General features: G+C 44.5%; 1 protein-coding gene across 3 annotated transcripts in view; it reads right to left on the bottom strand.

Moving 5' to 3' along the window:
- cyth3a (cytohesin 3a) overlaps window positions 1–27,926 on the bottom strand; it is a 99,210-nt gene that overhangs the window by 31,663 nt on the left and 39,621 nt on the right. The window contains exons 1-4 of one of the 3 annotated variants that reach the window (XM_068056602.1): window positions 16,962–17,009; window positions 14,974–15,056; window positions 6,364–6,428; window positions 2,656–2,722 (exon numbers count right to left, since the gene is read on the bottom strand). In XM_068056602.1, the coding sequence (XP_067912703.1) occupies window positions 2,656–2,722; window positions 6,364–6,428; window positions 14,974–14,988 (147 nt within the window). In that variant the 5' untranslated portion in view covers window positions 14,989–15,056; window positions 16,962–17,009. Of the gene's footprint in view, window positions 1–2,655; window positions 2,723–6,363; window positions 6,429–14,973; window positions 15,057–16,334; window positions 16,710–16,961; window positions 17,010–27,926 lie in introns of those variants that run through there. The other 2 variants (XM_068056601.1, XM_068056600.1) reach the window with 2 other exon arrangements.

Below are 27,926 nucleotides of genomic sequence, written 5' to 3' on the forward strand. Positions count from 1 at the left end.
TCTCAAAGCAAAATAAGAGATCGCCATGCATACACATTTAATAGGAATCAGCAACAATCAATTTTTGAACCTTTAGGATCGGGAATGGTTTAGATTTTAGAAGCAGCAATTCCAGTCCAATTTAAATCCCATCCTATGATATAAGCATTACCTTTTGTTACGACCATGGTTAATTCACTACTCCACAGGTGACAACATATCAGTAAAGATTCCCAGCTCCCGGAAACCAGCCAAATTCAACCCTTTATTTATCCCCCAGAATAAATCACACCAAATTAGGTTTCTTTAACTATTTAAATGTAACTATTTATTAATAAACCACAATTTAAACGATGAGATAAATATATATGTATGAAAATATAACTCCTTAAACTCCCTACCCCTCAGGCGCACCCGCACACACAAACACAAACCAACGGTTAACCGGTTTCAAAAGGTTGTTTTAAATTAAAAATGTTTAAGATTAATGAAATAACTGGGTTGTAACTTCTGCTAGGATATTTTCTGGATCCATGAGTTGTTCCAGAGTCGAACAGTCAGATGCCACTCAAAGTCTTCCCAGGCAAGTTTGGTACAGTCTGCGATGGGGAGGCGTTCAAGGCAATTCGTCTGCAGCAGTCATCACAGAGATCTTTCAGCTTAAGGTATAACAACAGGTCTACTTAAATTTTAAAGTAGCAGTCTTACAACAGAAACTATGAGATTTCAGGATCTTCCCAAAAACACAAAAATGTAACAGAACTTACTCTTGAGACAGAGATTCCGGAGACTGAAGGCAATAGGAATTTTGCTACCTTCAACAATGCAAATTTCCTCTCAGCAAATGAACCTTTCTCAACAAAAAGTAGCAACTCCTCCTTCTCTGGGTCTTTTCCTCTCTCTTCAGGCATAAACAGCAGCAAGGGTTTTAACTCCCATACATTCGATTTGCAACAGTTTGGGTTCCGCCAGGGTCACTCAGCTCCTGACCTCATTACAACCTTGGTTCAAACATGAACAAAAGAGCTGAACTCCAGAGGTGAGGTGAGAGTGACTGCCCTTAACATCAAGGCAGCATTTGACCGAGTATGGCATCAAGGAGCCCTGGCAAAACTGGAGTCAATGGGAATCAGGGGGAAAACTCCCCACTGGCTGGAGTCATACCTAGCGCAAAGGAAGATGGTTGTGGTCGTTGCAGGTCAATCATCTCAGTCCCAGGACATCACTGCAGGAGTTCCTCAGGGTAGTGTCCTAGGCCCAACCATCTTCAGCTGCTTCATCAATGGCCTTCCCTCCATCATAAGGTCAGAAGTGGGGATGTTCGCTGATATTTGCATATTGTTCAGCACCATTCGCAACTCCTCAAATACTGAAGCAGTCCGTGTAAAAATGCAGCAAGACCTGGACAATATGTAGGCTTGGGCTGATAAGTGGCAAGTAACATTCGCGCCACACAAGTGCCAGGCAATGACCATCTCCAACGAGAGAGAATCTAACCATCTCCCCATGACATTCAATGGCATTACAATCGCTGAAACTCCCACTAACATCCTGGGGACCACCATTGACCAGAAACTGAACTGGAGTAGCCATATAAATACCGTGGCTACAAGAGCAGGTCAGAGACTAGGAATCTGCGGCAAGTAACTTACCTCCTGATTCCCCAATCTGTCCACCATCAACAAGACACAAGTCAGGAGTGTGATGGAATACTCTCCACTTCCCTGGATGGGTGCAACTCCAACAACACTCAAGAAGCTCAACACCACCTAGCACAAAGCAGCCCGCTTGATTGGCACCCCATCCACAAACATCCACTCCCTCCACCACCGACACACAGTACCAACTACAAGATGCACCGCAGCAAGGCTTCTTAGACATTACCTTACAAACCCGTGACTTCTACCATCTAGAAGGAGGACAAGGGCAGCAGATGCATGGGAACACCACCACCTGCAAGTTCTCCTCCAAGTCACACACCATCCTGACTTGGAACTATATCGCCGTTCTTTCACTGTCACTGGGTCAAAATCCTGGAACTCACTTCCTAACAGCATTGTGGGTGTACCTAAACAAAAGGACCACAGCAGTTCACCACCACCTTCTCAAGGGCAATTAGGGATGGGCAATAAATGGTGTCCTAGCCAGCGATGCCCATATCCCATGAATGAATTTTTAAAAACTCCTTCAAAGTTCTTTTAACTTCATGAAGAAATTAGAATTTCACTTGATACAGGAATTATTTTTCAAGAGAAAGTGTTTTCTGGGCTGTATTCCTGGCCAGTCTCCAGCAGTAACTGAATAACCCAATAGTGAAACTAACATTTCAACAACAACCTAGTCACAAGACTGTCGTAAATCTTTCTGGTTCTTGGAAACCGGTCTTACAGCCTGCACTCTTCAAATACCAAGCCTCTGCAGTCACTATTCACAGAAAGTTCTTTTTCTCGGTCTTAAAGGCACACAGACCTCTTAGTTTTAAAAAACAAACAAACACCTTTTATTTCATTTATATCGCAACATACTAATTTAGTGAAATATAGAGTGGGACACAGCCAAGGCTACTTCATTCCAATGTCAACATGGAGCAGACAAAAATACAAAAATCAGCAAAGGAAAACAAAATAGTAAATCATAGAGCTATTGGATGATAAGCCAAAATAAAATAACCATTACCTTTTTGGGATCCATGTTGAATTTTTTTCTTCCCATTGCCACTTGTTTGTTCCTTTGAGTTGTTTTACTGCAAATGTTACAGAAAGGAAAAAAGTGAAGAATGCCACGTTTCTATCCCTCTACTGGAGGTTCACATCATGCACTGACCATCACTGCAACCCCTAACTGCCCTCACCTCTTTGATGCAGGGACATGAATCCTGGGTTAGGAACGTAAGAAATAGGACTAGACCATTTGGCCCTTCGGGCCCATTCTGCCATTCAGGATCATGGCTGTTCTGCCTCATCTCCATCTCCCCATATCTTTGATTCTGTTAGCATCCAAACACCTACTGATCTGTCTCACACACACACACGTCTTCCTTGAAATAACAGCCAGAAAGCAGAGAGTCTTTAGCTGGATAGAAAATGCGTCTTGAGTTTTTATTCCCCTTCTTATTTCAGCATTTTCCATTGGCAGTTCACTTCCTTCCTACTCTGGAAGTGTCAAATCCTTGTTGGAGTCTGAATCCACCAGGCAGAATCACCCTCTGGTACCACACCCATGTTACCCCGTTAGCGACAGCCCCACCACAGCCAATCTCTAGCAAGGGGAGCAAAAAACATGAGCTGTTCATCCCCTCCTTAACCTAGGGGCAGCAAAACCATCTGAAGCAACCCTACAGTTTTAGTCCTGGTGGGTGGGATAGGGTACGCAGGCTCTGGAGAGGGTGCAGAGGAGAGCAGTCTGAATGATACCTGGCCCAAGGGAGTCTAAGTTGAGACAAAAGGCTCCACGAGTCAGGGTCATTTCCTTCAAAAAAACACAGACTTAGACTGAATAGGTTTGAGGTTTAGGACTAAAGTCACATTTAAAAAAAAAAATAGGCAATGGTTGGATTGGACATCATTTGATTGAAACATAAGACTCTAAGGGGTCTTGACAAGGTGGATGTGGAAAGGAGGTTTCCTCTTGTGGGAGAATCTAGAACTAGGGGTCACTGTTTAAAAATAAGGAGTTGCCCATTTAAGACAGAAATGAGGAGAAATTTTTTCTCAGAGGGTCGTGAGTGTTTGGAATTCTCTTCCTCAAAAGGCAGTGGAAGCAGAGTCTTTGAATATTTTTAAGGCAGAGGTCGATAGATTCTTGATAAGCAAGGTCATCGGGGGTAGGCGGGAATGTGGGGTTGAGGTTACAATCAGATCAGCCATGATCTTGTTGAATGGCCGAGCAGGCCCGAGTGGCCTACTCCTGCTGTATGATCGTATGTTGGAAGGATTTTTCTTCATTACTGTCCAGAACAGACCACCACATGCCGTGAGTACGGATTAATTACACTTTACTAAAAAGGTCTCTTTACTGAAGAATGTGTGACATTATATTTCCTTACTCAGATAGTAGTGAAAATGTGGAAACTGCTACTATGTGGAGTGCGTGGGGGAGAAGGTGCATTTAAGTACGAGGGAGAAAGGAATAGAAGGATATGTTGATAGGGTTTGATGTAGCTCGTGTGGAGCATAAACTAGCTAGCTGTGATTCAGTATAAAGCTACTGCAGTCTCCTGGAGCCTACTCAACTGCCTGAGGGAGTCAGTGAAAAATTTCCCAAAATTGACAAGTGTTTGTTCTGCCAGGAAACTACATGGCTCAAGGATGAGTCATTGCTGTATGGCCGGGTATGGGTTTGATGCCACTCCCCTCAACCTTTTGTCATGTAGTGCATCCCCAGCAAGGACCAGCCAAAACCCAAGGGTAATGTCATCTGCTACTCTCCCAAGCCACAATGAGGGGATTCGGCACATACTGGGAATCGAAACTGGGGTCTTCTTGAACTGCGCAGTTGAGATACTGACAGGAGGAGCAACTCAAGCCAATTAAGGCAGGAAGCACTGAAGCAACTTCTTTTTGGTAACGTAAAACTGGAGGGGTCTCAAAATTAAAGTGCACTTTACTTGGCACTTAATTCTGACTCTCTCGCAGAACCTCTGAAGCAAACAGCAGACACCAGCAACAGAAAACAAAATATCTGAAATTCTGTCGCTTTTGATTCCTCATTTTCCTTCCCCCTCTTCCCTCCCCACGGTTTTTCTTTCCTATCCCGCCTCTCGTGGGAACGCCGTGAAATCTGTTCCAGAGTCAACGGAAAACTCCTGCCACCCAACAGTGGAGGCTGTTTTTCATGCATGAACTCAAAGCAGTGCTAATGCTGGCGATCTCCATCTGCACAAAGGAACCTCACAGCCTCTTTTTACCAAACGTCCAAGCGCCCACTTCGAACAGGGCCCACTAGGCAGTGAGCGAGATCCGCTGTGACATAGTGGAAAACCTGGTTAGTTCAAGAGTGACACTCAAGGTACTGAGATGCCCTTCTGCTATTCAACTACAATTGCCTAACTTGGCACAGAAAAGGGATGAACCCATCAGCCTTCTGCTCGCTGACCGACATTGTCTCCCGGTCAGCCAACACCTTGATTTTAAAACTCTCATCCTTCAGTTCAAATCCCTCCATGGCTTTTCGCTCTCTCTACCTCTGTAACCTCCTCCAGCACCATAACACAGAGATCTCTGCTCTGCTCCAACTCTGGCCTCTAGCACATCCCCGATTTTCATTTGTCCATTGGTGGCCAAGCTTTCAGCTGCCTAGACTCAGAGTTCTGGAATTCCCTCCCTAAACCTTTTCGCCTCACCCTCCTCTAAGATGCTCCTTCAAATCTATCTCCTTGACCTGCCCAACCATCTCATGTGGCTCGATGCCAAATTTTATCTGATTACTCTCCGATGAAGCTTCTAGAGACGATTTACTACATTAAAAGGCCCTATATAAATGCCAGTTGTTGTTAAACATAGCCAGCAAGGCTCTATGTGGCTTAGGTGCGATACAGACATAAAAACATAATTGCTGCAAAATCTGAATAGCCAGCATTAGCATCTGTGCCATTTCACCACCACCACCCCCCCCCACCCCCAGCCAAAAGACTTGCAGGTTGATAGGTAAATTGGCCATTATAAATTGCCCGTAGTATAGGTAGGTGGTAGGGGAATATAGGGACAGGTGAGGATGTGGTAGGAATATGGGATTAGTGTAGGATTAGTATAAAATGGGTGGTTAATGGTCGGCACAGACTTAGTGGGCCGAAGGGCCTGTTTCAGTGCTGTATCTATAAATCTAAATCAAAAGCTCCGAGATGGGAGAAACAGCCATAAACTCCAACATTAAGGAAGGGTCACATGTTACAACCAAATCAATTCCAAGCTAAACACAAGAAAAATAAAAACTGGTTTGCTCTAATCCACACATGCAAACCTCCCACATACTCACGAAAGGCATTTATTATAACAGTTCAGCTTCAAAAATGTAACCAGTAGTTATTATACTGGTCACACTCTCTCAGCAGGGTAAGATGTAGGGATCCAGATCTGTAAAATTTCTATCAGGAAATGCGATTTCAACCAATTCATATTTGCGGAACACATCTGCGGGCTGGAGGAGTAGAGTTGGTGCATTTGTGTTTTATTGATTAATCTAAAGTCTGAAATTTTAAAGCTAACAATCTGTGCTAAACCTCATGGCCTCCAGTAAAAAAAATTAAAAGCAACAGCAGCATTTTTCTTCAGATTTAAAAAGCATTTACGCTGATGCACAACCCCACATGTCCTCCTTAATAAATGAAAAGGTTTTATTTAAACACCTGGGCTGCAGCAATGTTGGAATATAAAACAGCCAACTTACCTTTCATCAGTGCAAGTCAGAGTCTCAATCTCATTCATTACTTCGGCTATCTCATCTTTCAACCTCTGTAAAAGACATTTAGATGTTAAGCCACGACAAATACAATGAATTGCATTTTTCAGAAGATCGTTTTAAAAGGCAGGCAAACACCCACCCACCTCTGGCAAGACTACTCCCAAAAAAGTATCCCTGATGCTTCAAAAGATGAAGTCATTGATGAAATGCAAAATCCAATAAAGCAAGCCTTATTCCTGTGGCAAGCAGCTGCAGACAGACAATACCACAAAATAAATCACTCCCTTCTTTCCCCCTCTCCTGGGAATTCAAATGTACTCTCCCAGGATAAAATGAACAGCAAGCATCGTCAAGCAATATGATAATGCCATGGGAAAATCTGGGGCAAAAGCCCGAAGACTTTACTCAAAGCAAATGATTTGAGATGCACTCTGTTGTCCAACTACTGCTGCAGTCACAGTGAGGGTAGGCGACTTGGAGCAGTATGGTTAGCTTTCCACACGCAATAAGCTTGCTTCCAAAGTATTATTTTGCACAAAAAGGACAGTGAAAATGAAAGCTTATGAGTGACAAATCACTTGCCATAGTTATAGTGCATGCCAGTGAACAATGGACTGCCCAAAACCCAATAGTGTGGGATGCAGCTTGTAAACAAAAAGGTCTGATTGTCTTAGATCGGTGCTACCCTTAGAATGAGGGGGTGGTGTACTGTATACAACATATATCCAGATAAAATCCAACAGCGTGATAAATTTGTTTAAAGGCCAGAATGCAAAAGTTTTTTTCCCTGAGGGAATGATGCACTGAGAAAATTACAACTGTAGAGACTCCAGGAGGAGACGGACAAAAGTTAATCAACTGAGCAGATAGATGGCACATTAAATTTACTGTAGAAAAACATGGTGATTTTTTAACAGGGAGAATGAGAGGGCATGTGCACCAAATAATCAAACTTCAAAAAGAACACACAATTTTTTTGAATCTTTAAAATGGAAGGTTTATAAAGCTGTATATATTTACATAAATAATATCCAGAGCAACACCAACACAGACCCACGAGGACTGCAGCAATTCAAGGAGATAGCTCCCTAACATCTTTTCATGACAACCAAGGATGTCCAATAAACAAAGCCTCAACAGTGCTAAGAACAATTTTTACCAAAGAACCCCAACTTGGGTCCGGGATTCTCAGTTAGGATTTGGAAGTTATATTTGCCATTCCATATTTTGCAGAAAGCACACAGAAAAATACAGGATTTGCAACAAAAAAAATGCAAATGCAATGCACACAGCAGACATAAAAACATTGCGACTGTCACTTCAAATAAAATGCAATCTGCCGCAAATATGCTTCTAAGCATGGTTGCTACAGAGACAGAGAGCGTAAGCACAGTTTCAATTATGCAGCACTTTTAGATGTGGATTTATTCAGAGCTTAGATCAATTTCAATGCAAGATGTGCATAAATTCAGATGGGCCAAAGCAAAAATTAGAATCTGTGTCACAAAGTCCTCCTGAAATTTCCCGTGTACACGCGCGTTCACACGACATGTTCATTAATCTTAACTCATTTTCCTAGCTCACAGCAGAGTTGCATATTAATGCCAAGGCGATTGAATCGAGCTTAAAAAAAAAATCAATACCTCCAAATTCATTTGACCTTGATGTAAACGGAGTCCAAGGTAACTGATGTGAAGCCTCACAATGTGTAGGCCTCATTACAATAACTGGTATTTATACAGCGTCTGTGCCACAGTAAAATGTTCCAAGAGGCTTCACAGGAGCACTTTAAAACAAAATTCATCACCAAACCACATAAGGAGATATTGGGTCAAGTGACCAAAAGCCTGGTCAAAGAGGTAGGTTTTAAAGAGTGTCTTCAAGGAGGAGAGAGGGAGGTAGAGAGGCAGAGAAATGTAGGGAGAGTATTTCAAAGTTTAGGGCCCAGGCAACTGAAGGTGGGGCCACCAAAAGTGGAGCGATTCAAATTGGGGATGCTCAAGAACCCAGAACTAGAGGAATGCGGAGAGATATCTCGGAGGGTTGTGGGGCTGGAGGAGTTTACAGTGATAGGGAGGGTGAGGCTACAAAAGGGATTTGAAAACAAGGATGCAGATTCTTAAAAATCGAACTGTTGCCAGACTGGGAGCCAACGTAGGACATCAAGCACCAGGGTGACGGGGACTTCTTGTAAGATAGGACAAGGGCAGCAGAGTTTTGGATGACGCAAGTATACAGAAAGTAAAATGTAAGAGGTCAGCCAGGAGTTTGTTGGAATAGTCAAGTCTAGAGGCATCAAAAGCAAAGGCTGTAAAACCCCCCAAGGTGCATCACAGGAGCATTATCAGACAAAGGAAAGAGAAATTAGAAGTGCAGTATGATTGCCTTTAAGAGTGATGGTCCCTTTAAGATCTTGGTATGCTAATCAGCCAAGTACAAGATGCAGTCATGTGTCTCAAAGCCAGTGTCACTCTGCAACTGCAACACCCAGAGTAAGGCTCTGTAAATAGTTTGCTCTGTACTTGTTTAGCTGTAATAAACCTGTGAGATCTTCAGCAAACTGGACTCCACGCATCTTATTTATGTAGCATCAGACAAAGAACTCATTACATGGGGGTAGCTATGGTGAGAGGTCAAAGTCTAAGTTGAAGACCACAGACCATGGGCGGCACAGTGGCGCAGTGGTTAGCACTGCAGCCTCACAGCTCCAGCGACCCGGGTTCAATTCTGGGTACTGCCTGTGTGGAGTTTGCAAGTTCTCCCTGTGTCTGCGTGGGTTTCCTCCGGGAGCTCCGGTTTCCTCCCACATGCCAAAGACTTGCTGGTTGATAGGTTAACTGGCCATTATAAATTGCCCCTAGTATAGGTAGGTGGTAGGGAAATTTAGGGATAGGTGGGATGTGGTAGGAATATGGAATTAGTGTAGGAATAGTATAAATGGGTGGTTGATGGTCAGCACAGAGTTGGTGGGTCGAAGGGCCTGTTTCAGTGCTGTATCCTTAAACTTAAAACAGCTTTGTAAATGACTTTCCTAAATCACTGGAGAGGAAATTCAAAAGAAACACTAGCCCAAAAAGTGTAAAGAAGAAAGAACCTACCTCCAGCTGTAGAAGACCGAGCTCAGAACGACAGGCTGCACGTAAACCGGGTGAGTCACTGTACCGACGATCGAGGAATACTGGTTTTTCAAAAAAAAAGCTCAAGTCCTCAAAAAAATTGATTCTTTTTTTTTTTCAAAGGCTCTGTTTTAAAAAAGGGAAAGACCCGATTCCACCCTAAGGAATATCAAGGTCGGTGCCATTACAGGAGGCGTCCGATTGCAATAAGCACGGGGAAACCCCGATCACTGCAGAGCTTTCATCCGTGCGCCAAAGTTTTAAAAACCTCATTAAGGCAAAAGGAATACACAATTAATGGGAAAATTCTGAGAAGCGTAGAGGAAGTGAGGGCCCTTGGAGTGAATGTCCACAGATCCCTGAAGGTAGCATGACGGGTCGAAAAGGTAGTTAAGAAGGCATATGGAATCCTTTCCTTTATTAGCCGAGGTATAGAATATAAGAGCAGGGAGGTTATGCTGGAACTGTATAACTCATTGGTTAGGCCACAACTTGAGTACTGTGTGCAGTTCTGGTTAGCTCATTACAGAAAGGATGTAATTGCGCTAGAGAGGGTGCAGAGGAGATTTATGAGGATGTTGCCGGGACTGGAAAATTGCAGCTATGAGGAGAGTTTGGATAGACCGGGGTAAAGCATGGCTACCCGACCCGAACCAGACGGGACCTGATGACATGTGCCGGGTTCGGGTCCGGGTCAGGTCGCTCTTCCGGGTCAGACACAGTGGCAGTGCTGCCTTTTGGTCAGGGAGGGAAAGGGAAGAAAGAGTAAGAGCAGGCGTCATTAATTTCCAGTTGTCGAGTTGGGTCGAGTCGGGCACGGGAAAAAACCAAAAGATTCGGGCCCTTGTTAGATGTGGCCGGGTCGGGTTTAAATTGCATACCTGAGCAGGCCTTTAGGCTGGGGTCATTCTCCTTGGAACAGAGAAGGCTGAGGAGAGATCTGATCGAAATGTACAACATTTTGAGGGGCCTGAATAGAGTGGAGGTGAATGGCTTTTTCACCTTAGCAGAGAGGTTAGTGACCAGGACGCATAGATTTAAAGTGATTGGTAGAAAAATTAGAGGGGAGATAAGCAAAAATATTTTCACCCAGAGGGTGGTGGGGTTCTGGAACTCACTGCCTGAAAGGGTAGCTGAGGCAGAAACCCTCAACTCATTCAAAAAGAGTCTGGATATGCATCTCAATTGCTGTAATCTGCACAGCTACAGACCAAATGCTGGCAGGGGGGGGAATTAGAATAAGTGGATCATTTTTCAACCAGCACAGACATGATGGACCAAGTGGCCTCTTTCTGTGCCTTAAACTTTCTATGATTTTAAATCACTTGAGTGTGAAAAGCCTCCATTCACACAGCCATTGCTATAAAAATACCATTAAACCACTCGAGCATGAAGAACAAACTCAAAGTCAACTGAACTGCCTAGTAAACAGCTGTGTAAACACACCAGCTTAAGTGCTGCAAGGAAGATAAACAGAGAACTATCAAACGCCTGCTCCTCTCAATCTAAGCAGCTAGTCTAAATAACAGTTTCTTAAAGAGGAAACTGTGCAGAGTCATAGAACAAGTCTTAAAGCAAGTTTTATGTAAAAGAAAAGCAGGAAGATGGATACCAAATTTCCCAGCATGAACTGGAAGGACATGGATTCCAACTTTTCAAACAAAGAATATTGTTATGTTTCACAGATCAAGTGGTTGCCGAACCAGAGAAACGAGCTCTAAAAATACTGATGGTTCAAAGTAAGGGTTATTCAGAATCAACACCTGTGGCTTATCTGAAGAGGACCAGAAAGATCCCGCAAAGATATGGAAAGTGCAAGATCAGCTCCAATTGAGAGTGAATTTTAGAATTTACTGCTTGGAATTGATGTCCTACAGGCAACAGCCACAGGAATCAATAGATCAGTTCATCAGTAGATGCCGCAGTAAAAGGCAATGAATGCAGAAACTGAGCTGTCGGAGTGACTAATGGAGCTGGTGATTGCATCAACACCCATTGAAGTGTTTCAGAAAGACCTCTTGGGGGGGGGGGGGGGGGGAAAGAGGGGGGGGGTGGGGGCGGTGAAGAAAAGGACACAGCATTGATACACTACTGGAAGATGGCATGAAATACAAAGCCATTGTAACTGGACAACAGCACCTGCAAGCACTAGATACAGCCAACAGTATCGGCACGATAACCAGGTCAAAGGGAAGTTGTGTGTTAAGTGTATTTGCACCCACTCACCGCGAAGTTGTCCTGCATTTCAAGACCTGTGCAAGACATGTGGTGCAAAAGGACACTGGGCCCGCCTATGCAAGAGAGCTGGCCCCAAAGGCACAGCCAGAGGTCGCAGTTGGACACAAATACACAGGCACAGCAAAAGGGCAACAACAGCAAGGAAAGCACCAGAGACCTGCATAAACGCAAGCCGATACATGAAATCCACAGCAAAACAGCCAGAAGACGAGCAGGCATTTTGCATTGTGAACCTGACACATTGTGTTGATGAAGTCAAACAACTGGCAGCTTTTCCGACCATTAACATCATGTGCCGAAAAAAAGTTGGGTTAAGAATGACACCGGAGCTAGTACAAATATCCTACTAGTCCGAATCCTGAACGATATGTACCGGAGTCATTGGAAATCAATGATACAACCGACAACTGCAAAGTTATCCATCTGTTGCAGTGGCACATTAACAATGCAATGCAGCTATGGCAAATCAGCATGGAAACCACAAATATTCTAGCTGATAGACATGAGCAGACCAACAGTGGCAGGTCTACCAGCGTGTAAGGACCTCAACACCATCAGTATCCACGAGATCACCGAGGCACCCATTACAGCAGAAAAGACCAAGGGTACCCACATTGAGTCTCAGTTCTTCCAGGATATCAGTCATTCTGGTTTGGAGAGTATCAGCCCCTTCTCAGAGATGCCACATCAAGAGAATGAAGATCCAAACTCAGATGGCAAAAGTTCTTTGTCAACAGGCAGCGTTTCTTCGTGCTCCAGCGACTCAGAAGAGATTGACATTGCCATTACTGAGAAGCAAAGACTGGCAGTGGCGAGCATTGCCAAGGGGAAATCTTCAAGGACCAGAACCCACTCGCAGACTCTGGCCAACATCAAACTGTGCAGTCTGGAAACCCAGCCACAGCACAACTATGCCACGCCTTCAGCTCTGCTATCTAGAGAGCCAGCAGCACCACAGCGAGCCAAAACGGACAGATACCTCCATAAGGCCAAGTATTCATTCTCCAACAAGTCCTTGACCTTGAGCCCCAGGATTTCAGACGCAGAGGACGAGGAGAGACAAAGAACACCCAATGTCCTGAGGAAGCAGAGGAGGAATGAATTGAAGCATTGTCTATTGGTTCTTCGAGATGAGGTACTAGAAGTCTCCAAGAATGGCAAAACCTGAAAAGTGATCATCCTGAAAAAGCAACAGAGTATATTAGCGTAATAATAATAAAAAAAGCAAAATACTGCAGATGCTGGAAATTTGAAATAAAAATAAGAAATGCTGGAAATACTCAGCATGTCTGGCAGCATCTGTGGAGAGAGAAGCAGAGTTAACGTTTCAGGTCAGTGACCCTTCATCAGAATTGGTATATTAGCAGGCTGAAGCCAGAGAAACAGAAACTGAATGCAGAGAGGGAGAAACTTCAGAAAAAAACTGCAACAGATGAGCCTCAAACTCCCTGAGCAAGAGAGTTGTCAAACCACCAAAAAGTTACATGGACTTAAGCCTCTTCACTTGTAAATTTCACAATTCCTATCCTTCTACCTGTAAATTTTATAGTCTCCATCCTGTACAACTAATTTTGATGTTATCTAATGTTATGTGTTTTTACTTGTAGCATACGAGACTTATCTTTGGAAAGAAGGGGGATGTTGTATGATTGCCTTTAAGAGTGATCTCCCTTTAAGATTTTAGTATGCTAATGAGCCAAATACCAGGATTCAGTCATGTGACTCAAAGCCAGCATCACTCTGCAACTGCAACACCCAGAGTAAGGCTCTGTAAAGTTTGCTCTGTACTGTATATACTTGTTTAGCTGTAATAAACCTGTTGGAGATCTTCAGCAAACTGGATTCCACGCATCTCATTTATGTTGCATCAGATAACAAAGAACTCTTTACAAGAGGTTGTTACAAGTGTTTTGTTTTTGAAAAGAAAACTTAGAATTCTGTGTTTAAAAGCTGAGAAAAGGATTTTTGCTCAGTGGAAGACAGCTGTAAATAGTTGGAATTCCTGCAATGTTTTGAAAGGAAGTTCATAAGAGTTAAACTTTATGGGTGCTTTGAAAGGAAGCTGAACTTGTACAAGGACAGGAAGGTCAGTAGTTCCAAGGAAACCACAGGAGTTTGAACTTTCCTCAGAGCTGTGCCTGGACATGAGACCACATTCAGGAAAGTTTTTTTTCACCTTTGACCCTTTAATAAGGCAGTGAATTGGACAAAGGGAAAGCATTTAAAATCTTTGCTTTGACTGGCCTGGAACAAGAGAGAAAAGACCCACAAAAAAGTGTTACCTCTCTCTGTAAAGGAGACTTGCATCTCTTGAAAAGGAATCCTTCATTTGAAAGGTAGCAGATTCCAGTTGCCTCCGGTCTCTGAAGAATTCCTGCATCCAGTAAGATTCCTGCTGCCTCCTGTGTTCTAAGAAATACTGAAATCTGAAGAATTCTTCTGCTGCTACTTCCAAACCCAAGCAGACCTGTTGCTACAGCCCTGATGGAAGAACTATGTGATGCCTGCTGCAGTTAAATTGCCATGAACGCCTACCCATCATAGACTGTTCATCAACCTCGCCTGGAGAGACTTCGAGTGGTATCCGACTATTCGACTCTGGGACACCTCACCGTACCAAAAACATCACACCAGAACGTGATAAACTCCACTTTAAAAAAAAAAATTCCTAAGAAACAGCTGTAAACCAAAAATATCTGTTCCCCCCGATTAACTGGTTTCTTTTTGAATGTATGTGTGTGCACATGAGGGTTAAGGGAATAAGGGTTTTTTTTTTCATATATATCGATTTCTCTCATTAGTAGTTAAGACCTATTATTTCTTTTCTAATAAATAGTTAATATTGTTGTTTAAAGAAACCTGATTTGGTGTGCTTTATTCTGGGGGGAAAATAGAGTGTTTAATTTGGCTATTCTTTGGCAGGTGGGAAACTTTATTTGACATGCCATGAGTTGTGGAGTAGTGGGACTGAATTAACAGTGCATTACTCCCGCCTTGGTCCCAACAAGGTAACTAAATGCTTGGTCAGAGGTAGGTTTCAGGCAGTGTATTAAAAAAGGAGAGGGGAGGCGGAGAGGTTTAGGAAGGAAGGGAGTTCCAGAGCTTAGAATCCAAGCAGCTGCAAGCACAGCTCAAAGCAAGTGGGGATGCACAAGAAGAGAGCTGGAGGAGCACAGTGATCTGAGAAAGTTGGAGAAGGTTCCAGCTGTGAAGTCAATGTCCCAAAGCCAGGCCAACCCACCTCAATGTCAGCCATCAGTTCCTTTTTCCTTCGTCTTATGTTTTCAAGTTCTTCTCTCTCTTCAAAGGATAGCTCGGATGGTACTGGGAAAAAAAAGGAGACAATTCAGAGGAGATTATGAACCTTACAATTATAGTGTAACTTCAAAGTATGCGAGCAGCAAGTTACAATTTCAAAAAGTATACCAAAACATTGTAAATAAACATACCCGTGTGAAAAATACACCCTGCAGTTATCTGTAGCTGGGTTTACCCACTGATATCTGATCTCAGTGAAATTTCCCACCAGCTACAAGAAGTCACAAATTTCTAAGCTTTAAATAAAAATTAAGTTCTACAGCTGCTATGCAATTTTTAAACTCCTGCAAGTACGAAAAAAAATGAAAATCATATCTGATGACTATCAAATCTCATTATATGGTCATTATCCCAACAAGAATTATTTCTCCAAGCAATTTGCCCAATGGCAGAGCACCAGCTTCCAAATAAAAGACCAACACTGATGACCAGAAGCTGCACAGCTTTAGATTTTGAAACACAGTGTATATTACTGCACTCAAAATATAGCGCCAGAGTTCCACAATGCAATCCAGCAGTATGTCCACCAATTTCTTCCAGTGGGTTTGTCGACCATAAACAAACAAAGTCACCCTCCGAAATTCTGTATGGTGCAGAGAAAACTGCCGCTGCAACTCTCATAACGCAGCTTGTTCAGCCTCATCACTAACACATCTTTCTCTTCACTGTACCTGATCAGCAGCAAAGATGCAGTCAGTATTTCAGATTCACAGCTGCTGAAAAGGCAGATCTAATAACCAGCATCACACTCACAGCCACGAAGGAGAGACAGAAGGGAGCAGTCAAAACAAAGATCACTAGTGATTCTGCCGATCTGCCCAGACACCTGTTAGCTGCAGATCTTTCCAATGCACCTACAGCAAAATGACGCTGCAGTGTTTAGCACTAGCCCCAGCATGCTGCAGGTTGTACAGATCAATATTGTTTCCGTAATAAGACACTCCCTCCACATACAGAAAAAAAAAGAGTGCCGCTAACATTCACTCTTCCAGGCAATCTTGACTCATCAGTGATGTCTGGGGCACAGCAACCTAAGAAAAAAAATTATATCAATGTGATATATTGGATAAGCCCACAACTGGGTCACAAGAGAATAGATGGATGATAGCTCAGCAGTGACCTCTGACGTTAGCCCCCCCCCCCCCCCCGTGCATAGAGATGTCCCAGACTAGACTCACTTTTACAATAAACACAGAACCAGCTGTCATACGCAGACAGGACAATAAGTTATCAAGTCAGACCAACATCTCCCAGGAAACCGCACACTTCCAACCATAATCTTACCAGTTTCTCAGGGTTAGCTACAGACGAGCCTTAAAATGTTGAATGTTGGCCTTCTAATAGATTCAGCCTTCCTGCAGAAGGTTACAGCGTGAAGATGAGCTGCTTCGATAATTGCCCGGGCTGAATGTCAAACATTCAAGGCTGGGGTCGTGAATGAATTAGACCCTTACCATTGCACGCACCAGTGTTAAGGGCCACCCTAAAGTTGACCCAGTGACGAGTTTACTACAGCGGGGATGTGCTCAGCAGCTGCCGGTGCAGGAGGTCCTGTTGCTGCACAGCACGCTAGCTCACGGGGAGATGGCTCAAGATATACCCACATTACACAGATACTGTGAGATGCAAAGTTAATTCCAATGACAAAGACGTGTCCTGAGTATCAAACAATCCTCACCAGACTATGAGTGTGTCTGGAGACAAGCGCAAGCATGTGCTGCAGCACAGAGTCGACAAGGGACTGGTCTGAGGTTTTAAACAAAAGTCTGGAATAGCCAAGACGTTGTTTACAGGATTGGATACACACCCTACAGTATCAAACAAAGCCTTAACAGCCCAAAGTGTTTTTCTTTTAAAGAGGAGCATAAACTCCATGGGAAAGGAAGAGAGGGGAAAAACATCATATCTTACCCTTAAATTCATACAAGGTCGCAGGCAACAAAGGGGCCACCTGGGCACCAATCGTCAGCTTGAAAACTCTCCCCACGCGCCCCACCCCCCCCCCCCCCCCTCCCCAGGGGGACTAATCAAGCTAACTGTACTGCCCACATTGTCACTCAGGACAGTTTGTCCAGTCCACATCTCCAGAGAGAAAACAGAACACAGCACATCATTCCTTATAAAAAACAAATACAAAATGAGTTACAGCCCAAGTAGATGGAACACAGTTGCAGTAAATCACAGCAAAGGTCACAGAACATCAATATAACCACAAGTGTACTGAGGATGTTACTAATTGCATTGATTTCCTTGTGGGAAGTGGTGGAGAGGAGGGAGGGGAGGGAGGGAGGACTGGGTGAATAAAAAGGAAAGAGGTCACAACCAGCCTGCACCACCCAGTAACCAGGAGTTACAAATACGGACTTGATTATTATTCTAATACGCACTACTCTGAGCCACAAAGCAGTGTGTGTAGGATCGGGTTCACAACTGTATTTTAAATAGGGCATTTAACCTAAAAGCCAAAATAAGTGTAATGTTAAGTGTTCCAAGAGTTTCTTCCTCTGGGACGTGGGTACATTTCACTTGAGACTTAGGAGCTGTTTATTTAGATCAGATATCATCTGGGTGCACGAGTTCATGAAAAGTGCAATCTCCTCTACTGACCTGTGTTGCATCCTGTGCTCTCCCTCCCTCCCCATCCCAAACCATACCTCCCGCTCCCTCCTCATCCCAAACCATACCTCCTGCTCCCTCCCTCCCCATCCCAAACCATACCTCCCGCTCCCTCCCTCCCCATCCCAAACCATACCTCCCGCTCCCTCCCTCCTCATCCCAAACCATACCTCCTGCTCCCTCCCTCCCCATCCCAAACCATACCTCCCGCTCCCTCCCTCCCCATCCCAAACCATACCTCCCGCTCCCTCCCTCCCTCCCCATCCCAAACCATACCTCCCGCTCCCTCCCTCCCTCCCCATCCCAAACCATACCTCCCGCTCCCTCCCTCCCTCCCCATCCCAAACCATACCTCCCGCTCCCTCCCTCCCTCCCCATCCCAAACAATTCTCCCTTTGCCAACACACAAAACTAGAGGTGATTTTTAAAAAAAATCAATATACTTTATTTAAAAAAAAAATGATTGATCGGAGTGAAGCTTTCATGAGATGACAGCACAACCTCAATTTTTCATCCTTGTACAATGCCCAGCTGAGGGGCCAAGAACACCCAACATCTGTTTATAACTCTGAACTCTACATGACCCTGTAATCAAGGGGAGAAAACATTTCAATTGTTGTACCACAGCAAAACTGAACCCGTCCTTCAGATCCACTCATTCCGCAATAAAATTAACCTCGTTCATTCATTAGATTAAAAAGTACTTGTAAAGTAACATGAAAGACAGAGAAAGAAAAAGACTTGGATTTCTACAGCACCTTTCACAACCTTAAGACATCCCAAAGCACTTTACAGCCAATGAAGCACGTTTGAAGTAGTAATATCGGATAGAACTAGAATATATTCAGGGTTCTACAAGAGGGATATAAAACCACGATGGGTCGGCTGGTGAGGAAATCAGATTTTTTTCATCACTCGTATTTCCAATTATCCCCAGTTGGATTCCTGGATAAGACACGAACACTTCCAGGATGTCTGCACTTAGTCATGAAGACATGGTGGTAATTATCGTGTTGCTGAGCCACAACACAGACAAGCCCCAGTGTAACTGAGGTTGTGCCCTGATAACTTAGCATGAAATGGACCCAAATAATAACTTGCATTTGCATAGCACCTTTAACATAATAAAATGACCAAGGGCCCTCACAAGTGTGCTATCAGAGAAAAATATGAAACAGCCATTTAAGGAGATCCTAGGACAGGTGAAGGCTTGGACAAAGACAAATTTTAACGAGTGTCTTTAAAGAGGAGAGAGAGGGAGCGTGGAAGGTTTAGGGCCCAGGCAGCTGAAGGCATGGCCGCCAATGGTGAAGCAATGAAAATTGGGGATGCGCATGAGGCCAGAATTGGAGAAATGCAGAGATCTCGGAGGGTTGTAGGGAGTGGGAAAAAAAGATTGGAAAGGAGAAAAAAAAAAAAGAGCGCGCGCACCAGGGGAGGAGGGAGCAGTGGACCAAGAAGGGATTTGAATGCAGTAAATGAGATTTTTTAATTTGAGGTCTTGCTGCATCAGGAGCCACTGTAGGTCAGCAACCATAAAGGTGAAGAGCAATAGTCAAACACTGGGCCATCCACTGATCTCATGATGTTTGTTGCTAAACCCCAGTAAGTAATTTCTCCCCTGCTGTCCAGAAGGCACTGACCCATCGCTGGACTCCGCTGACAGACCAACTCCAGTGCCTGTCCTTCCCATGTCAGCAGGTTAATTGGTCATGGCAGACACACCAATTAAGCTCAAATCTGTTCTCATGTGCATACAGCCGATACAGCTCACTGATCAATCAGAAGGGCTCCCTGGTTCCATTTCCTATCCCAAGTGTCAGTAATACTCAGTGTGTAGCACATGCTCCTTAGTCAGGTTGTGAGAAACACTATATAGATGCAACTTCTTTCTTTCCTTCCAGACCAAAACAAATCCAGTTGACTTTCGTTAGACAGACTGTGCGTGCCCTATGGCCAACAATATTGTCTCTTGGCAAAAAGATGCTACATGAGGTTTGCAGCACGATCACAATCTTCACCACTTAGATTACACTATTGAAGCTGGAATCCTCCGATTCTGAAGGTTGTGGGTTCAAGCCCCACTCCAGGCACTTCAGTGCACAATCCAGACTGACACTCCAGTGCAGTACTGAGGGAATGCTGCACTGTCACAGGTTCAGATGAGACATTAAACTGAGGGTCCATCTACCCTCTCAGGTGGATGTAAAATTATCCCAAGGCACTATTTCAAAGAAGAGCAGGGAAGTTATCCTTGGTGTCCTAAACAAGATTCATCCCACAATTATCACAAAGAGAGATTACCTGGTCATTATCACATTGCTGTTTGAGAGAGCTTGCTGTGCACAAATTGGTTGCCACATTTCCTACAATTCTTTAGAACGGGCGGCACAGTGGCGCAGTGGTTAGCACCGCAGCCTCACAGCTCCAGGGGCCTGGGTTCGATTCTGGGTACTGCCTGTGCGGAGTTTGCAAGTTCTCCCTGTGACTGCGTGGGTTTTCACCGGGTGCTCTGGTTTCCTCCCACAGCCAAAGACTTGCAGGTTGATAGGTAAATTGGTCATTGTAAATTGCCCCTAGTGTAGGTAGGGATTATTGCAGGGTTAGTATAAATGGGTGGTTGTTGGTCGGCACAGACTCAGTGGGCTGAAGGGCCTGTTTCAGTGCTGTATCTCTAAATAAAAAATAAATAAATAGTGACTACACTTGAAAAGTACTTAAGAGTCATAGAGAGATACAGCACTGAAACAGGCCCTTCGGCCCACTGAGTCTGTGCCGACCAACAACCACCCATTTATACTAACCCTGCAATAATCCCATAATCCCTACCTACACTAGGGGCAATTTACAATGACCAATTTACCTATCAACCTGCAAGTCTTTGGCTGTGGGAGGAAACCGGAGCACCCGGCAAAAACCCACACGGTCACAGGGAGAACTTGCAAACTCCGCACAGGCAGTACCCAGAATCGAACCCGGGTCGCTGGAGCTGTGAGGCTGCGCTGCCAACCACTGCGCCGCTGTACCGCCCAATTCATTTGCTGTAAAGCGTCCTGAGGTTGTGAAAGGTGCTATATAATTGCAAGTTTGCCTGTATCCCTGGGGGAGATGCAGTGAAATGCAGCACCCACCCCCAAAATTGCTCTGTCCCAAGTTTAGCCAATCAGCATAGAGAAGTGATCAAAGCAGAGACCTTGATAATCTCTACGGATCAGCTACTCATCGAGCCCCCAAAAGGACATGCCTAGTTAGTTATGTCTGACAGTGAAACAGCGCTGTCATACGTTTTGCTGAAGAACATCATGTTTGGATTAGGCCTCGGCTTTCCGACATTTTGAACGCATTTCAGAAAAGAAGGGAAAAGACATGAAATTAGAGAACGAGGAGTTGTGTCTAGAGAAGGTGTGGCCAAAAGGCCCAGAAATTACATAGAACCTCATGGCTCGGCATATCCCCACTCTACCATTACCATCAAGCCAGGGGACCAACCCTGGTTCAATGAAGAGTGCAGGAGGGCATGCCAGGAGCAGCACCAGGCATACCTCAAAATGAGGTGTCAACCTGGTGAAGCTACAACCCAGGACAGAGCTAAGCGATCCCATAACCAACTGATCCGATCAGAGCTCTGCAGTCCTGCCACATCCAGTCATGAACAGTGGTGGACAATGAAACAACTAACTGGAGGAGGTGGCTCCACAAATATCCCCATCCTCAATGATGGGGGAGCCCAACACATCAGTGCGAAAGATAAGGCTGAAGCATTTGCAACAATCTTTAGCCAGATATGCCAAGTTGATGATCCAGCTCGGCCTCCCCATGAGGTCCCCAGCATCACAGATGCCAGACTTCAGCCAATTCGATTCACTCCGCATGAAATCAAGAAATGACTGAAGGCACTGGATACTGCAAAGGCTAAGAGTCCTGATAATATTTCGGCAATAGAACTGAAGACCTGTGCTCCAGAACTTGCCGCACCCTTAGCCAAGCTGTTCCAGTACAGCTACAACACTGGCATCTACCCGGCAATGTGGAAAATTGCCCAGGTATGTCCTGTACACAAAAAGCAGGACAAGTCCAACCCGACCAATTACCGCCCCCATCAGCATACTCTCAATCATTAGTAAAGTGATGGAAGGTATCAACAGTGCCATCAAGCAGCACTTGCTTAGCAATAACCTGCTCACTGATGCTCAGTTTGGGCCAGGGCCACTCAGCTCCTGACCTCATTACAGCCTTGGTTCAAACAGACAAAAGAGCTGAACTCCAGAGGTGAGGTGAGAGCGACTGCCCTTGACATCAAGGCAGCATTTGACAGAGTCTGGCATCAAGGAGCCCTAGCAAAACTAAGGTCAATGGGAATCAGGGGGAAAACTCTCTGCTGGTTGGAGTCATACCTAGTGCAAAGGAAGATGGTTGTGGTTGTTGGAGGTCAATCATCTGAGCTCCAGGACATCACTGCAGGAGTTCCTCAGGGTAGTGTCCTAGGCCCAACCATCTTCAGCTGCTACATCAATGACCTTCCTTCAATCATAAGGTCAGAAGTGGGGATGTTCGCTGATGATTGCACAATATTCAGCACCATTCACAACTCCTCAAATACTGAAGCAGTCCGTGTAGAAATGCAGTAAGACGTGGACAATATCCAGGCTTGGGCTGATAAGTGGCAAGTAACATTCGCGCCACACAACTGCCGGGCAATGACCACCTCCAACAAGAGAGAATCTACCCATCTCCCCTTGACATTCAATGGCATTACCATTGCTGAATCCCCCACTATCAACATTAAGGGGCTACCATTGAACAGAAACTGAACTGGACTAGTCATATAAATACTGTGGCTACAAGAGGTCAGAGGCTAGGAATCCTGTGGCGAGTAATTCACCTCCTGACTCCCCAAAGCCAGTCCATCATCTACAAGGCACAAGTCAGGAATGTGATGGAATATTCTCCACTTAGCTGGATGGGTGCAGCTCCAACACTCAAGAAGCTCGACACCATCCAGAGCAAAGCAGCCCATTTGATTGGCACACCATCCACAAACATTCATTCCTCCACCACCGACGCACAGTGGCAGCAGTGTGTACCATCTACAAGATGCACTGCAGCAACGCACCAAGGCTCCTTAGCCAGCACCTTCCAAACCCGCAACCTCCACCACCTCAAAGGACAAGAGCAGCAGACGCATGGGAAAACCACCACCTGCAAGTTCCCCTCCAAGTCACACACTTGGAACTATATCGCCATTCCTTCACTGTTGCTGGGTGAAAATCCTGGAATTCCCTTCCGAACAGCACTGTGGGTGCATCTACCTCACATGGACTGCAGCGGTTCAAGAAGGCAGCTCACCACCACCTTCTCAAGGGCAATTAGGGATGGGCAATAAATGCTGGCCTAGCCAGTGACACCCACATCCCATGAATGAATTTTTAAAAAACGTACAGCACAGAAACAGGCCATTTGGCCCAGCTAGTGGGCCTCGCTAGCAAGGCCAGCATTTGTTGCCCATCCCTAATTTCCCTTGATAACAGAGTGGCTTGCTAGGCCATTTCAGAGGGCAGTTAAGTGTCAACTACGTTGCTGTGGGTCTGGAGTAACATGTAGGCCAGACCAGGTAAGGATGGCAGATTTCCTTCTCAAAAAAAGGACATTAGTGAACTAGATGGGTTTTTGTGACAAAATCGATGATAGTTTCATAGCATCATTAGTGAGACTAGCTTTCAATCCCATACTTTTATTAATTAATTAATTGAATTTAAATTCCACCAGCTGCCTTGCTGGAAATTGAACCCTTGTCAGGGCATTAGCCTGGGCCTCTGGGTTAAGTGACATTACCACCGCCTCCATAATAAGCTACCTCCCAACCCTCTTCATCTCCCCCATCAACATATCAACATAAGGGGCGGCACAGTGGCGCAGTGGTTAGCACTGCAGCCTCACAGCTCAAGGGACCCGGGTTCGATTCTGGGTCCTGCCTGTGTGGAGTTTGCAAGTTCTCCCTGTGGGTTTTCTCCGGGTGCTCCGGTTTCCTCCCACAAGCCAAAAGACTTGCAGGTTGGTAGGTAAATTGGCCATTATAAATTGTCACTAGCACAGGGAGGTGGTAGGGAAATATAGGGACAGGTGGGGATGTTTGGTAGGAATATGGGATTAGTGTAGGATTAGTATAAATGGGTGGTTAATGGTCGGCACAGACTCGGTGGGCCGAAGGGCCTGTTTCAGTGCTGTATCTCTAATCTAATCTAATCTAATATCCTTCTATTCCTTTCTCCCTCATGTTTGTCCAGTTTCTCCTTAAATGCATCCACATTCTCACCACTCTCTGGGTAAGGAAGTTTCTCATGAACTCCATATTGGATTTATTGGTGACCATCTTGTATTTAAAGCCCCCGAGTTTTGGTTTTCCCTCCCCAAGTGAGTACTATGGAACTCTGAAATTAGATATTTGCTCCCCACCAGTTTTAGATACTTCCCACTAAACACAAATGCTGGAGAAACATGATACCAATTGCATCCAACATACGGAACCAATAAATCATAAAATCAGGTCAAAGTACAAACAGATAATATTACACTGGTGGTCATGTAATCATTGATCATCACCATGAGGAAACAATGCCTTAAGCAAGTGGAGAGAGCAAGGGTCACAACCTGCTGGACCCATTCATAAGGGAAGGGATCATGAGCTTGTGATAATATCCACTTTCCCAAGCAATGGTGCACACACAGAGACAACTATTACCTGTACCAAGTATCAGCAACTCGCTACCTTACTTTATTGATTTTTATGGAATGGGATAAAAGCATTTATATAGCACCTTTCATATCCTCTGGCAGTCCTAAAGCACTTTCATGAAGTATTTTTGAAGTTTAGTCACTGTTGCAATGTAGGAAACGCAATAGCCAATTTGTGCATAGCAAGACTCCGGAAACAGCAATGCTGACCACCTGCAGGCGCTTACCCATCGTCTCCCGAGACAAGGAGTCCGAAGAAGAAGGTGGTGGTTCAGGGATAAATATCGGCCAGGACGAACTCCCCTGCTCTTCTTCAAAGTAATGCCGGGAGATCTTTTACGTCCACCCAAGGGGGCAGACGGAGTCTCGTTTTAATGTATCATCCGAAAGATGGCACCTTTGACAGCCCAGCACTCCCTCAGTACCGCACTGGATTATGTGCTCAAGTCTCTGGAGTGGGACTTGAGCTCACAACCTTCTGAATCAGGAGTCGAGGGTGTTCGCCATTGAACCACAGCTGACACAGCTGACAAATCAACCACCGTCACTGTGATGTAATTGGGGCTCTTCATCCCCTCTGCCATTCACTCCCTCTTTGCTTTTTGCCATCTCTACATGGTCTCTTGGCTGAGGAACGATCAATTAATTCAGGCCTCCGCAAAGACCACAATGAGATACATGTTCATTCCACCCTCCTCACTGGGGTGAATGTTGTGGTGGGTTTGGGGGGAGTGGGGGAGGGGCCTGGAACAGAAGAGTTTTGATAGAGTAAAAAAAAAAAAGGCAAAACTGTTTCCATTGGTAGGCAAGGTGGTAACTCAGGTCGTAGATTTATGATATGAACTTACGAAATAGGAGCTAAATAGACCATACCGCCCATCAAGCCTACGTCGCCAGTTAATAAGATCATAGCTGAGCTTCTACCTCAACTTCATGTCCTGCCCTATCCACAAAGATAATTGGCAAAACAAGAGGGGAGATGAGGAGAGTTTAAAAAAAACACAGCAAGTTGCGATCTGGAATGCACTGTCCAGAAGGGCGGTGGAAGCCGATTCAACAACAACTTTCAGAAGAGAATTCAAAAAATACTTGCAAGGGAAAAAAAAAATTGCATGGCTATTGGGAAAGAGCTGGGACTCTGGAGTTAATTGGACAGCCCTTTTCAAAGGGATAGCATGGACACGATGGGCTGAATGGCCCCCTTCTCAGCTGTAGGATTCTGAATCACAGGTAGGAAGGCTCCTGGTTCCCAATCAGATTTTTTTAAAAAAAACAATCTTTCTGCGAATTGTCCAAGGAAAACCCCAGTCTTGCCTCATCACAGCACAAGATATAACAGAAGCTTCTGGATCTCCGGCTGGCAAAGCCCAGGCAGAGGTGACATATCCAGTAAAGTCACTCTCAGCTAGTTCCTGTCGCAGAGAGTAGACGTGAATGCCAGTGTGGTCAGACAAAATTTAAAAAACGTCCCCTGCCGGCCGGAACTCAAATCCCAGACCTTTACTGAGCATCTTCATAACTGCACTGGGTTAGCATAAAGGATTGGAAAAAGATGCAGATCTTGCATCTATACACAATTTAAAAAGGCATCGCATGCTGTATCTGCAAACCAACCAAAATAAAAGAAAGCTGGCTTTGCCAAACACATTAAAAAATGGTTTATACAACACACTTACTTCCCAGCACCAAACCCTCTCGAAACAGCTCCCCCGATCCCTGAAACAGAGCCAAAAACTATTTCTGACCCCATCCATTTCTTCTTGGAGGGGCAGGGGTGGTGTGGTGGGGTAGGGCAGTAAAGTCAGGCCTGGAAGTACAAGACCACCTGAGCAAGAGTGGAAAAATAGATGGTAATTTTAAAAAAAGCAAGATCCAGCCACCATGGTCAATCCTTACCATCAGCTTCAAATAACTGGGCAATAAACAGTAACCAAGCAGTCTAATTACCCGGGGGCAAAACTCTCCATTTCCTGACGTTTGTTCTGTAAATGTCAACTGCGTAAATAGAACCTTACAGCACAGGAGGCCGCCATTTGGCCCATCATACCTGTACTGGCTCTTTAAAAGGGCCATCATTATTCCCACTGCCTACCGCAGTCCCCACCCAACTGTTTCCCTCTGGCTCTGCAAATTTTTCCCCCTTCAAGTATTTATCCAATTCCATTTTGAAAGTTTCTGTCAAATCCGTTTCCACTGCCCTTTCAGGCAGCGCATTTCAGATCATAACTTGCTGCTATGAAAAAAAATTCGCGTCTTCCCTCTGGTTTGTTTGAAAATGCCTCGAGGCCTGCCAGCAGAAAGTTTCTTGTTATTTACTCTATCAAAACCATTCATGGTTTTTAGCACCTCTATTGACTCTCCTCTTAACCTCCTCTGCTCTAAGAGAAGAAAATAAACATTAATTCATCAGGAATCCACTCACTCAATTACCTTTAATGTACAACAGTGACTACACTACATTCCATTGGCTGTAAAACACTTTGGGAAGTCCTGAGGTTATATATAAATTACTGGGTTTTTTTTGCTGAGGGAAACATCAAGATCCAGGCCACAAAATACCTCGAATACATCAAGAAAGAAAAATTGGAAAAGCAACTCACTCCAAACATGCAAGAGTGAAAGCTCACAGTTCAGTGTTTAAAAGTAGTACTGAAGCTACATGCACCCAGTGAAGTTACAAACTCTTCTTGTAATTTAGAAAAAGGGTCATTTGCCAAATTTCAAATTGTTGCCCAATCATTTTCACAGATCATTTCCTATGAACAGCTGACTCAATTCTTGTCCTTCTCTTCCAGTTTGCAATGCTGTAGTGTTATAAAAATCTGCAAACACAGCTTCTTGCACAGAAATTCAAAGAACAGCCACTAGCTTGTCTATTCCAAATATATACTTATATAGCACCTTTTAAAGTTGTAAAAAGCCTGACCGCTATACAGTTTAATGATTACCTTCTGATTAAAGTCATTACTATCAAGTTATGAGGGGCCTAGATAGAGTAGACTGGAAGGACCGGTTTCCCCTGGCGGAGAGGTCAATTACCAGGGGGCACAGATTTAAGATGATCGGTAGAAGGATTAGAGAGGACACGAGGAAAGACTTTTTCACCAGAGGGTGGTGGGTGTTCACTGCCCAGGTCAGCGGTGGAGGCAGAAACCCTCAACTCATTTAAAAGATACCTGGACCTGCACCTGAAGTGCCATAACCTGCAAGGCTACAGACCAGGTGCTGGAAGGTGGGATTAGGTTGGGCAGCTAGTTTTTTCAGCTGGCGCAGACACGATGGGCTGAATGGCCTCCTTCTGTGCCGTAACTTTTCTATGGTTCTAAGTTTATTCGAAGAAAAATATTCCGACAAGCTTGCAACACTCATTAACACGGTAAAACCACCCTCATTAAAATGGGAGGCTGTATATCTCATCAAAACGTCAAGAGTTTGGTGACGTATAAAAGGATCTTTCAATTTTTAGAAAATTAATTTTCAGTTAATACTACAGCCTTAGAGAGGGAGCAGAGGAGATTTACTGCAATG

Source organism: Heterodontus francisci, chromosome 24 (genome assembly GCF_036365525.1).
Source record: "Heterodontus francisci isolate sHetFra1 chromosome 24, sHetFra1.hap1, whole genome shotgun sequence".
In the NCBI taxonomy this organism is placed as follows: Eukaryota; Metazoa; Chordata; class Chondrichthyes; order Heterodontiformes; family Heterodontidae; genus Heterodontus; species Heterodontus francisci.